Here is a 13,976-nt window from a genome sequence, read left to right on the forward strand (position 1 = left end):
GCAACTGTGTGCATCTGTTAGACGCGTGTTTGATGCTTTTTGAATGGCGATGCACGGAAGATTCCTCTCGTTCAATAATCAGTGTAATGCGTGCATTGATATAAAGAAACAAATTGCGACATATGACCAATTAGTGTATTGTTCTCGCAAAGGCAAGAAAGAATCGTTGCTTCTCGAAATGATTCTATAAAACCACGCAAGTCATTAAAACTTTTCGCGGTAACTTAAGAATTATTCATGAAATTTCGACGTATTCGCAAATAATATCCTTCACTCTCCATGCTGTAACTCATGAACCAATCGACCGATTGCTGTCAAATTTTGACACGTATCCATTGAAAGATGATGCTTTGTGATAGTCAAGTAGATTTTTGCAAGAGACGCCATCTAGACGTCAACCTTATGAACTTTTCAGCCGAACTGTGACATATTTGAATGATGACAACGTACCTCGGAGGAAATAATGACGGCGCAATAATGGTGGCAACGTTCTGTTGGGACATCTTGTTGGATTCCTGTAGCTCCACGACTAGCCTGAAGAAAAGGAGCAATTCCCGCAGCGTATTACGGTTCTCGTGTGGTAACAGTTGACAAAGCACTGACAGTGCCTTATACTGATCGTGAGGAGGTAGAACTGAAATCAAATCACGTGATAAAGCTATCGTTTCATTTTATAGTTCAAAATTCTTACGGTTGGTTTGATAGAATAAATGCACAAGGTCATTTGCTAAAAGTGGTTGAGGTAGTTCTCGTAGCCAACGTTTCAACAATGCGCTAAGATCATGAACGCCCGCCTTCTTGAACAGCGGTTCTACTTTCTCCGGTTTGTAGTAGAAATTGTGCTCAATCTCGTTGTAAAGTGTCTCGGTCTGGAAAAGAACAGATTAACGAACAGAAGCTCAATGTGAATAATGCCGGCAAACAAACCTTTTGCTTATGTCCGGGCACTCGCAGAATGCCTTCCTCTTTAGCACCGCGTAACCTTAGCTCGGATAAGATCGCTTGCAATATTAGAGGCACCAGGGTAGTATCCTCACCAGTTATCTGTTGATCTCGTCTCACCAGCGCGTTCAGTGACACTCCAAAGACATTGCCCTCCTCCTTTCGTTTTCGTTTGAACGGTTTCCGTTTGTCCAGCGCGACATGGTTCTTGTCGAATAGAGAGGCCAGCTCCAGCCACAACAGTGGCTGCAACCGTTTGACGTCCCCCTCGGACACCTGATCGATGTCGCAGCACGATTCGCGTAGGCCCTGCAACTGCCAGAGTTTGTGGCACGACTCGTGGGACGATGAAGTTTGCTTGATCATGCCCTCGAAGCTGACCGGTTCGAAAGACGAACGCAGTGGGGAGTTCTCAACTGAACAGAGCAGACTACTCCGTGGAGGAGAGTTTGGGGGGCTCTGTTCTGATGATGAGTTGCCTGAATCATCGTTGCTCTGGTTGTCGTTGTATAAATTGGTGTGGCTTCTCGTGCCGGAGATGTGCTGTCCACCATGGGTTCTGAGGGGGAATAACAGAAGAGGATGAGATTAGAAAATACAAAAACATTTGCTAAAAGCATTCTAAATCATTTGAAAACTATACTACATGTACAATGGTGTAGCGCAATCGGGTGACACCCGGGGCGGATGTCATCCAGGAAACCAGTGAACCGCAACGACAAATTGGAATGAATAGTTTGAAGCAGTTCGAAAAAGTAATTTCGGAAAGTGTTGTTGGGTTGTTCATAAAGATACTGCGTTTGTCGGATGATATAATTTTTTAATGATTCGACTGGATTTAGGGCGTGTTTATTACGTTCGTATTACTTTAAACACGTAGAAAAAAAGTTGAAGGGTTGTGCCATGACGGTCTGTAAGATAGTTCGCCTTCCGGCGGTGCAGGCTGGGTGGCGCTAAAAGAACTACTGTAAACTCCGAGCATCTATTCACCATGGAGGTGCGGATCAAGCAGCTTCTGTCTGGCATCTAGCGGCTGAATATGAAATGATGGCAAACCTGTCATGGAGGATAGGGTCCTTGGGCTAATTACCCACTGTACCGGATTTCAACAATATATTACCCGAAACCCAAGTTAGAAGAATACGGACTGATTAAAAGGCAACGACTTTTAGTATGAAACAACGGACACGAATTGGAACATGGAATGTTTTGACCCAGCATCGGAGTAAGCTGGCCCAACTGGTTAGCGAGGCGAGGCGCGTGAAGCTGGTGCATTTCGGGATCGCTGTGGTCTTTTAGTTGCATGCTCGTCGGCATCTTCAGCATCGCTGCCTTCAGCTTCTTCAGCATCGCTTTCTGGCCCTGTGGGTCTGTCATCCTCAACGAAGCTCTCGAATTCGCTGTCAGGTGCCTCTCATCATCATCCGCAACTTCTTCTTCTTTGGTTTCAGGAACTCGAACAAATCGATCCGGCCGACGTACTTTCGACAAATCCTTGTCTTCTACAAAGACCACGTCACGCGCTTCCAATATCTGCTGCTTCGCCGGATTCTATACTCTGTATCCGTTGTTACTGTACCCCAAAAAGACGCCGCTACAAGCTTTCGCGTCCAGCTTCCGTCTCAATTCATCCGGGACATGAACGAATACTTTAGATCCCCAACGCTCAAACGGAGTTTGCTTCATATTCAGTGCGTTCGTAGGACTAACATTTGTGAGATAAGCTGCCGTTAACACAGCTTGCCCCCAGAACCGCTTGTCAATGTTTTGGTCTTCCAACATCGCTCTCGACTTCTCGACGAGCGTCCGATTCAGTCGCTCGCTCAGTCCGTTCTGTTGTGGAATGTACGGGACGGTTCATTCGACTTGAACTCCCTTACTACGACAGAATTTCAGGAACCTCTTGTTCTTATATTCGGTCCCGTTATCGCATCTCAGGCGGGAAATTTTCCAACCAAACTTCGCTGTGACCTAGGCCTCGTACTCTTCGAAATACTCAATTACCTGGTCCTCGGTCTGCCCAACCCAACCGGCAGCCCAACCGGTGTCACAGGCCCGTAGACGTCCGTGTGCACAAGCTCCAGTACACGCGACGATCGCTTGGCAACAGACGTGGAGAACGGTTGTCTCGTTTGCTTACTCACGACGCATGTTACAAAAACATCCCGATTGTCACATTTCTATCCTGCCTGATGATGTTCCCTCCTTCAGATTTCCAAACTCTTCCAGTCAACATGAGCAACACTTCGAACCATCTCGTGTCAACAGATGTGTGACCACCAGCATAAATGATGTCTGGATGTTCTTCCAGAATGTACGCGATTTGTGATTGTAATTACGAGATCATCATCCTGATCGAAACCGGTCTTGACGACAGTGTCAACTCGCTACAACTTTTTGGAACCGACTTTAATGTTTTTCGTTGCGACCGTAGTCCACGCAATAGTCGCAAAACTACATTAGGAGGAATGCTTATTGCAGTGTCAAGTCATCATAAATCTGTTGAGGTACGCACAATGCATGGCAATAATCTTGAACAAGTTTGTGTGTCTGCCTGTATTCGTGGAAAGCGGTTAATGCTTTGCGCCGTTTATATACCTCCCGATCGAAGTCAGAATGTAGGTGTTATTGATGCTCATCTATCTACGCTGCATGAGCTACGTGACATAATGCCTGATGGTGATCTTCTTCTTGCTTGTGGCGACTATAATCAGCCTAACATCACATGGGATTTGCTTGACGACGAAGCCTTAAGTCAGGAAACTTCCACGGTGTCTGCTGCCAGCGCTGCTCTAGTTGGTTTGAATTTCCTGCACTTTCGGCAATACAACTCGGTTCGCAACTATCGGGGTCGGATCCTGGATTTGGTTGTATGTGATGCTGATTGCAATATTGTTGTGAACGAAGCGATATGCCCAATGCTACATATTGATCTGTATCATCCTTCGCTAATATTCTCCTTACCAACTCTATCAGATTGTGAGGACCATGCTAATTGTGAATCATCTGATCCTATTCAACAGCCGTTAGACTACTCAAAAATTGATTTTGCCATGCTCACCGATTATCTGCAGAGTTGTGACTGAAATAGTAGGCTGGCAACAAATGACGTTAATGATATGGCTGCAACATTTTGCCATATTATTTGCAAGTGGCTTAATGACAATACTCCGAGACGAAAACCTGCTGCCTTTCCTGTTTGGAGCTCTCCACTCCTGCGACTTTTGAGACGCGACAAAATTTCCTGTCAGCGTAAACTCCGCCAATATCGAACCGCTGAAACTAAACGCAACTTTCATCGTGCTTGCAACGCCTATAGAAAGCTCAATTCAGCCCTCTACAAGTCGTATGTCTTGCGTGTTCAGACCAATTTGCGTCGACATCCCAAAAGTTTCTGGAACTTTGTGAACTCCAAACGTAAATCATCGACTATTCCAAAGTCCGTGTTTCTGGTCAATTTGGAGTCAACATCTGTGCTCTATTTTCTCATCACTTCAGTTCCCGTTTTTTCGAATACGACTGCGAATACGGATGAAATTGTAAAAGCTGCTAGCAATGTTCCAGACAATCTGATTGATCTGCGCTTATTTGGGACGGCTCTACGGATGTCACCGAAGCCGTTAAGAAATTCAAGAAATCGGTCTCTCCGGGTCCCGACGGTGCACCTGCAATAATTTTTTGCCGCTGTGTTGATGCTTTAGCCGAGCCCTTATCTTTACTGCATCGTTGGATCAAGGAATTTTTCCCGAGATACGGAAGCATTCCTTTATGTTTCCTGTTCATAAAAAGGGCGACAAACGAGACGTAACAAACTATCGGGGTATAACAAGTCTTTCTGCTGCTTGAAAAATATTTGAGATAATTGTGAAAGAAGCTATCTTCTTTCATGTCAAAAGCTACATCTCTCCGTCGCAACACGGTTTTATGCCAGGGCACTCTGTGTCATCGAATCTGTTGGAATTTACGTCAACTTGTATTGCACATTTGGAAAACAGAACCCAAGTGGATACCGTTTATACAAACCTGAAAGCAGCCTTTGATCGCATCGATCATGGTATCCTTCTACGGAAAATGTCTCGATTCTGAGCCTCTGATGGTCTAGTGAATTGGCTCGAATCATACCTGCTCAATCGAACTCTCCGCGTTAAGCTGGGATCTTGTACCTCTGCGCCATTCATCGCAACATCGGACGTTCCTCAGGGTAGCAATTTAGGACCATTGCTGTTCATAATATTTTTCAACGACGTGACGCTCATCCTTCTAAGTGGTTGTGTGCTCATATATGCCGATGACCTAAAAATCTACATCGTCGTCAAGAACATCGAAGATTGTCTTCGGCTTCAAGAAATGTTGAATCTCTTTGTTAACTGGTGCCGCTTGAACAAACTTTCTGTCAGTACATCGAAATGCGTAGTTATGACTTTTCATCGAACATGGACACCGATCACATACGACTACTCGATTGATGAAGTTGTACTGGAGAGAGTAAGTGACTTGGGGATAACGTTGGACCCAAAGCTTTCGTTTGATTTGCATCGATCAATGGTAGTCACTAAGGCGAATCGGCAGCTAGGATTTATATTTAGGATTTCGAGGGATTTTTCCGACCCGTACTGCTTAAAGGCACTATACTGTTCACTTGTGCGACCAATTGTCGAGACTGCGTCTGTCGTATGGATTCCGTACCAACTGTCCTGTGGCATCAGAATTGAACGCATCCAAAGAACATTCATTCGTCGAGCCCTAAGGCAACTTCCTTGGAGAGATCCTTTAAATTTGCTTCGGTATGCTGAAAGATGTCGTTTGCTGAGTGTGGATACATTAGAATGCCGACGGAAAATTCAACAAGCAACTTATGTCGCAAAGATTTTGGCCAATGAAATCGACTCCTTTTATCTACTCTTGCGCTTGAATTTGCGTGCACCAAGCAGATCTCTCCGGTCTACGTACCTGTTGCGGCATGACCCACACCGCACTTCATATGGACAACACGAGCCTGTTACGAGCATGATCCACACATTTTCTTCAGTTGAGGAGCTTTTCGGGGTTTGGAGAACATGCAGCCCGTTTCCAGCGACGTATTACTGGTTCTAGGCTCATATAATATTAAACCCTCTAGTTCATTAAGACTTATGTCAGATGAATGAATCTTTTAATAAATAAATAAATAAATAAATTTCAGACATTTCGCACTGCACCAGCTGCTCCAGACTGTTCTCGTTCAGGTGGCCGAAACGTCGGTGCCACAACTCTGACTTATTCCTGATCCGACCACATGACAATAAAGCATCGTTAACAACTTTCTTGTTCAAATAGAAGTCCAGTTCATACAGTTTCTCGCGTCGAATCGCATTCGCGACGATTTCGGAACCGGGGTACACTTTCGCTTTTCCAGACTCGAACACCACACGCATTCTGACTTTCTCCACCTTGATCAAAGAAAATAAGTTGCACCGCAATTTGGAAACAAACAAAGCACTTCCGATTGTACAGTAGTTTTTAGTATTTTTATTTTATTTTATTTTATTTGAACAATGTATCTTAAATATACTATACAATTCATTTTGTCTTCCCCTACCATATACAGTCGATCTTTTTACCGTTCACCACCGATAAAATCTTCACAGTGCCGGCGTGTTCCACCACAATCGTCTCCCCGTCGTTCGCCACTGCAATCTCAATCGGCTTCTTCAATCGATGCAGTGATGCAGGAACAATGCCTTGTCCCGCACGAGATGATCCGTCGCGCCGGATTCAATATGCCATCGAGTACGCTGGTCTCCTGGCAGAACCAAGTCGCCACTAACACCGACGAAACAAACTCTATTTCCTTCGTTCGCCTCGGCTACATTTGCCTTCGAATTCAGGTGTCCTTTCGAATCCGTCTGCTTCTTCCTATCCGGACAATCAGCTTGCTTGTGACCATCCTTCTTGCATTGAAAACAGATCAACTATTTCTTCTTCAACTGCTTCGTTCTGCTGAATGCGGCTTCTCCACTCGGCGAGGGTGACAATTCCATACATTGCCGCTTGGTTTTCTCATCTAGCAAGCTGCATTTGACGAATTCGAGTGTCAGGTTTTCTTCCGGCATCGTTTCGAGTGCCGTCACGACTCCGGCGTACGCAGTGCCAAGCGTCAGTAGATGCTGGCAAACTACGTCCAGATCGTCCACAGTACTAGCTTATCGAAGCGAAGAAAATGTTGCTGTAGGCTTCCCTTTTCGAATCGAAGCTGCAGCATCTCCAGCTCCCACTTGAATACGCGGTGCAAACCATCCCAGATGTCCTTGGGATACTCCTTCCCCTGAATATATTCGAGCTGCGTGTTGTGAATCCTAGAAATCAATAGCGATTTGCACCTGCGATCTTTCTTCATGCGCTTTTCCAGTTCCCTCGCCTTCGCAGCTTTCTTCTCGTTCGAGTCGCTCTCCTTCACAATCAGCAGAATTTATTCTATGAAAAACGCCTTTCTACACTTTTGTCTGTGTGTTATTCCAATGATTTGACGTTTACGTAGAGACGGAGAAATATGGGGGCAACCATGGGTACTGTGGTTACACTCTTAACACTATCGACCGTGAACCGAACCGTGGCTCTTTAGGAAGCCTATTAGAATGGAGCATCCCAACGACTTTGCTTTTGCTGATGACATTGCACTATTATCGACGCTGCGCTCTGATATGCAGAGTAAGCTTGACGTGCGGCCGCATGCTCTTCGGCGGCTGGCCTGAAAATCAAGATGTCAGCAAGACGAAAGCTTTGAATGTCAATATGGTCGCGCCTCCCAGATTCACAGTAGCTGGGCAAGCACTGGAGAGGGTCGAGAGTTTCCAATATCTTGGTAGCCAGATTGCGTCAGATGGCGGGGATTACAAATAAAAAAAAATATTTATCTATATATAATATATATAAAAATGGATTTTTGTCTGTCTGTCTGATTCTTATGGACTCGGAAACTACTGGCCCGATTAACATGAAAATTGGTATGTAGGGGTTTTTGGGGCTGGGGAAGGTTTTCGTGATAGTTTGAGACACCTCACCCCTCTCTAAAATGGGAGGGGGGGGGTGTGTGTGGTGTCCATACAAATGAAACACAAATTTCTACATTACTCGGGATTAATCAAGCAAATAAAACGAAATTTGGCATGTGAAGGTTTTAGGACACAATAAATGTTTCTATGGGGGTTAGACTCTTTAAGGGGGGGCTGCCATACAAATGAAACACAATTTTCTGCATTACTCGAGAATTAATCAATCAAATGAAACCAAATTAGGCATATTGAGGTTTTAGGATACAATAAATGTTTCTATGGTGGTTAGACACTCCATACAAATGAAACACATTTGCTGCCATACAAATGAAACACATTTGCTGCCATACAAATGAAACACAAATTTCTGCATTACTCGAGAATTAATAAAGCAAATGAAACCAAATTAGGCATATGGAGGTTTTAGGGTGCAATAAATGTTTCTTAATTTCAATCAATGTTTCTAAATTTCTGCATTACTCGAGAATTAATCAAGCAAATGGAACCAAATTTTGCATGTGGAGGTATTAGGGTGCGATAAATGATTCTATGGTGGTTAGATACTCCTCCCCCTCTCTTAGGTTGGGCTGCCGTACAAATGAAACACAAATTTCTGCATAACTCGAGAATTAATCAAGCAAATGAAACCAAAATTGGCATGCGGAGGTTTTAGGGTGCAATAAATGTTTTTACGGTGGTTAGACACTCCACTCCCCTCTCTAAGGGGGAGCTGCCATACAAAATTAAACGAGATCGATTAGAAGATCAACCAATAAACAGTTCTGCGATTGGACCCATGAACTTGTTCATAGTAAGAAAAAGTGAATGTTTGAAGGTATTGATAACTAAAAACAAATTTTGGGCGAGACGAAGTTTGCCGGGTCAGCTAGTAAATATATAATTGTCCGTTTTTCTTGATCGAAAAAACTGGACAATTTCAACATGCATATAGTAAAAATCTCGTAAATTCCTCGACAAAAGGCTGAGAAATAAGCACTCAAAATTGGACAATTTTCGTGACGCGATTTATATTTATGTTTTTCAATTTGTACCCTCAATATGTTCCAGAAAGACATAACCTACGTCAAAAAACTTGAAGGGTTGTGTCCTAGACTCGACCGCTTAGTTGACGTAGGGTTACTACGTTACGATATTTGTTAATTTTTCAAATATTTGAAATAGATATGTCGCCAATGATTCCACCTACCTGTGGTAAACTCCTTTACATTCTCTCGCTCGGATACGACAACATCTGCAGCCTGCTCGTCGGTGACGAATTGTCACGGTTGCTAGTTTTCTAGTCCTTGTTTGAGATACAACTTGCAATCTGTACAAATGTATGGGGAATTGGAAGCTCGAGAGCAATAAGCGCCTAAATGTTTTAGAAATGACGTAATCCTACGTTAAAACTATTACAAAGGAGTTCCTGACGTAGCAGCAAGACACAATTTTTATACATCAATATCATTGCGGAACCAATTGTTGCTGAGCATCGTGTATCATGATACTCAATCGAAAATTGTCAGTTGTTCTACTGCTATGTGAATCGGTCAAAACTCGGTCAATCTCAAAATCTCGGTCAAGCCCAAAACATTGGCTTCGGAGTGCATGTTCGGAAATTGTACGAAGTCTGTTCAAAAAGTATCGCGACTCTTAAATTTTTTTACGTATTTTCGATCTCCGATTTTTTATGTGCTGTCATGTTGGTACTCATGTCTCTCGCTAACGTTGATCCTGAGTTCGGCCATTTTTAATTGCTTGCTTTTCTTTCACGTTTTTGGCCCGTCTTTGACTTTTGTCTTTTTCAATTCGGCAGCTCCCATTGTGGGATGATTCAGCTTTAGATTCCACGTCAAAATCATAAATCCATGATTCGCGAAAGTTGCCCTCAGGAGCAAATTGGGGGGCGTCGCGGAAAGTGTCCAACAGCTCTCTAGCAATGTAAATTGCAATCCTGTTTTTGGTTAAGAGTGATAAGTAACTTCGAAAGCTGCCCGTGGTTTCATTGTGCAACACGAATAATATGATAAAAGTTTGCATTAAAATAAAAAAAAAGATTTTTTAATATCGTTACATTTTGTGTTAATCCACATCAGAGGCGACGCGTGACCAACTGAGCTACCTGGTCAATTTCATTTACAACATTAAAACAACAGTATTGCGATGACAGATTTTAATATTTTTATTTCTCAACATTTATCTATACAGTAAAACCAGTTTTTGTGCGGTTTTTTATGCGAATTTTGTTGTGCGATTTTTTTGGTTCGATTTTTTTTGTGCGGTATTTGGATGGAAATGAAGTAATCGGTCATTTTTTTCTATCTTTGATATGTATTTTATCGCTCTACATTGAGACTGTGTCAGTTAATTCCCATTCTCATGTTTTGTTTTGTTTGTTTAAAGGTGTCAGTAGGAGCTTACTGAAAGGAGCAAAAAGTTGATTTTATGATCTGCGCCATGAAAGTGAAAAAAGGAAATCGAATGTTGATCACGAATGGAATCATTAGGATTTGGGTTATTTTCTTAAGGAATTTTTTTATGCGGTCCCTATCCACCACATAACAAAAAGTTTTTTTTTCAAATTGTTTAGCGAACACTATTTTTTGTGCGGTCCCCATCACCCGCACAAAAACAGGTTTGCCTGTATAATAGAAGAATCTTACGGTCAACTATGAGCGCAATTTATCAATGATTTCCTCATAAAATAAAGACATCTGTCTTATGTCATAAAGATCATCTTTTTCCACAGTCATCATCATAATTCCGAATAACCGTTTGTGGTCAGATATCCGCAAATAATTCTTGATCCGTCGAACAACAAAAAAAGACGGGTGGGTAATGTCGGGGACATAACCGGAGTGACGTAGGACTATACAACGGGGACAGCTTATTCTAAATATATATTTTAAGTATGTTGTTTTATTGTCTTCTCCTACGTGAATACCTACCTCTCTACCTGAAATATGGATTAGTTTACTGTTTACTCTTTATGAACATGTTGGGAGTTCTGAAATGAACCTTTTGGTTGTATTTTTGCGTTTTTTTTTTGTAAAAATTTCTCATTTTTTTCTCACTGTCTTATAGTTGATTCTTGATTTTTTTTCCGAAGGCTTTGTACTCATTAAATGTTCAACGCCGGGCATTTTTCGGCGTATGCACATATCGTACAATCAAAATGATGGCTTTGATAAGGAATGCATAGGTGGTCGTCAGTTCATTGAGCACATTACCGTACCTTAAACTGTGGTTTCGGAGACGAATGAATTGTAATATTTGTAGTCTCCGCAAACAAAATAAATAAAAATGAAAAAGAACTGAGGTTTTGGAGACGAACTCTACAATCTGTCGAGGAATAGACGAGCTATAAACGTTCTGAAAAATCAATGTGAATACAGGGACGGATGACCTTCGAATTAAAGTCCTTTAAAATAAGAACAGAGTAGCAGGAAATGCATAGCTCATCATATTGCTCCTTAGTTATGTTTCTATACAATGCAGATGTAACGTCAGTCAATTTTCAACATCAGTTATCAACTAAAGAAAGCAGTTCTTGCTACCGAGAAAATTCGTTAATGCCATCCTGCATACAATGTGTTGTAATTTGGAGCCATTTTTAATTCGGAGACCATGTATGGGTTTGTGAAAACTGAATGATCAATTTAAAAGACCTCAACCACCAATAAGTTCAAAAACAAGCATAAACAAAATAATTCAGTTCATATTATATGCCATATTATGTCACTTTAGAATGCATTGGTATTGTGAATACCTTTTAATAACTTTTCTTTGAATGGCTTAATGGCCATGAAAGGCGCCGTGTTTTACGGTGGCTGGTTTTGCCACCAAAGCAGTCTGTATAAACAAACATTTTCCTTCTTCTACCTGCTGCCGTTTTGAGATTGCGTTTGCCACTCGCTGAAACTGATTGTTGCCACCGAACCGAATGTGCTCTGTTCTGTAGGCGGGTTTTCTTATTGTCGTGAGCAGCTTTGCAAGCCAACTCGAGCACTCCGGCGGCCGAAATTCTATAACCGCTATTAGGTATGCTGGTGCTCCGGCACCAATCCGTTGATGCGATGTGATGTGAAACGATGCCACACTGATTTACGGTTTGAAAGAGAATGATATATTTTTCAGCGGATCCGCGCGTTTTGTACTTTAGCGGTACACGCTCACAAGATAGGGACAAATCGGCAGACTCAGCCAAAGGGGCGAGTCCAACGAGACGAACGAATGAGCGTTAAAAGGCAGCGATGGCAAAAAAATATATTCATTACGATTTGTTCGCTCGTTGGATTCACATGCAGGTGTTTCTAACAAACACGAAGGCACCGAAGACTAGTGGAATAGTGGAAAAGCCGCCAAAAAGTTCGGTACGGCGCAGAAGAATATCTCGGAAACCGACAAGAAGAAGGAGAAGGAAGCAAACGCTAAAAAGGGTCCTTTTCAGGTCCACAAAATCATCTTTAATCTAAAGAGTTTATTGTTTTGTTATCACTCGATATCTCCATCTTGTTCGGTTAAACCTTCCTGTTTAGCGAGTGCGTTTGCCACTCGCCACAGTTGGAAAATTTCTTCTCATCCAGCTTGGGACATGTTGTACTGTAAATTACATTTAATGCGACATGCCGAAGCACCACTCAGTGTCGCATTGGAGGTGATTTTAACCTGTAATTGAACATTTGCGATGACAGTGGTACAGCTTTCACAGATGGAAAATTTCTTCCCATCCAGCTTGGGACATGTTGGGTCATAATTTGGACCCCCATAGAGTTTACAAAAATCCAATTAGCTAATTATCGAACTAAAATTACTGTACTTTCAATCTGAAAGCAATTTAAGAATTGGTGAAAATTGAATAATCGAGAAAGTCCCCAACCATCAATAAGCTCAGCACAACTGCAAAATTCTCATACTCTTCATATCCTGGCAAACAAATTATGAAAAATCAATTTGTATTTTATTATTATTTTGGATAATATTTTAGAATGCATTGAACTGTATTTCGTAAACTCTTTTTTGAAAGGTTTAATGGCCCTGATAAGCGCCGTGTTTTATGGAATGGTTCCAATTTAGAAAACTTTGTACTCGTGGTTTTGAAAAAAACCATTTCGAACGCCATCGATGCTGCCTTGTTCTGGATTTGCCACCAAAGCAGTTTGTATGAAGAACAAACTTTTATCTTCTGCTCGTCACTCGCTGAAACTGCCTATTCTTGTCTAGATGTCCACCGAACCGAATGTGGTCTGTTCTGAATGCGGATTTTCTTATCGTCGCGAACAGCTTTGCCAGCCAACTCGATCACTTCGGCGGCCGAAACTATATAACGCCGACTAGGTGGACTGGAGCACTGGTACTAACGCGCTCGGCATAGGGATTTTGCCTTTCCCTTCACTTTTCCTCCTTTGTCATGTCCAGACATGGCTGCTTGTGTTGGTTTGTTGATATGTTGTGATGCGAAACGATGTGATGTATGATTTGGATGAGAATGATCGTTACGGCAGCGGAGCGGGGATTTTTAAGCTGACTGGCTGGCTCGAGAATTACGCATGTGTGAGACTGCGACCAATGTTTCGTTCATATTTTTTCTTTTTCCTTTCCAATCGGGTTCATTGTATTTCGCTGCTGCTCTGGTTGCCCGTTTTGGTCGGTACGATATGAGGAGCACAAAATGGACCAATCAAAAATGGGCACATAGTGCATTTGGACAATGCTTGATATTTCACAATTATTCAATTATTTATCTCAAGAAAAATGAAATGTTATTCGTTATGATAGATGCGTAGATATATTTCCTATCAATTGATGCAAAAACCTTTGCGATCTATTGAGAAATGCTCGAGTTATAAGCGTTCTAAATCTTGCATTTTTACCTACTTGTTCAGTGCCTAGATTTTCATTTCACCCCCTATATCTTCCGGTTAGACGTAGTCCTACGTCAAAAGTTCTTTCAACGGATGCCGTTGTATTAGGCAATGTCAGTATCATTCTGGCCAGTCGTTT

The 13,976-nt window shown here is 42.2% G+C and overlaps 1 protein-coding gene across 5 annotated transcripts in view; it reads right to left on the reverse strand.

Moving 5' to 3' along the window:
* The window catches only part of LOC129774736 (rho GTPase-activating protein conundrum), a 231,034-nt gene that overhangs the window by 6,467 nt on the left and 210,591 nt on the right, over window positions 1–13,976 (reverse strand). For all 5 annotated transcript variants that reach the window (XM_055778657.1, XM_055778653.1, XM_055778656.1 and 2 more), the window contains 3 exons: window positions 928–1,501; window positions 692–869; window positions 451–634 (listed from right to left, as the gene is read on the reverse strand). In XM_055778657.1, the coding sequence (XP_055634632.1) occupies window positions 451–634; window positions 692–869; window positions 928–1,501 (936 nt within the window). The remainder of the gene's footprint in view (window positions 1–450; window positions 635–691; window positions 870–927; window positions 1,502–13,976) is intronic.

This window comes from Toxorhynchites rutilus, chromosome 3, assembly GCF_029784135.1.
Source record: "Toxorhynchites rutilus septentrionalis strain SRP chromosome 3, ASM2978413v1, whole genome shotgun sequence".
In the NCBI taxonomy this organism is placed as follows: domain Eukaryota; kingdom Metazoa; phylum Arthropoda; class Insecta; order Diptera; family Culicidae; genus Toxorhynchites; species Toxorhynchites rutilus.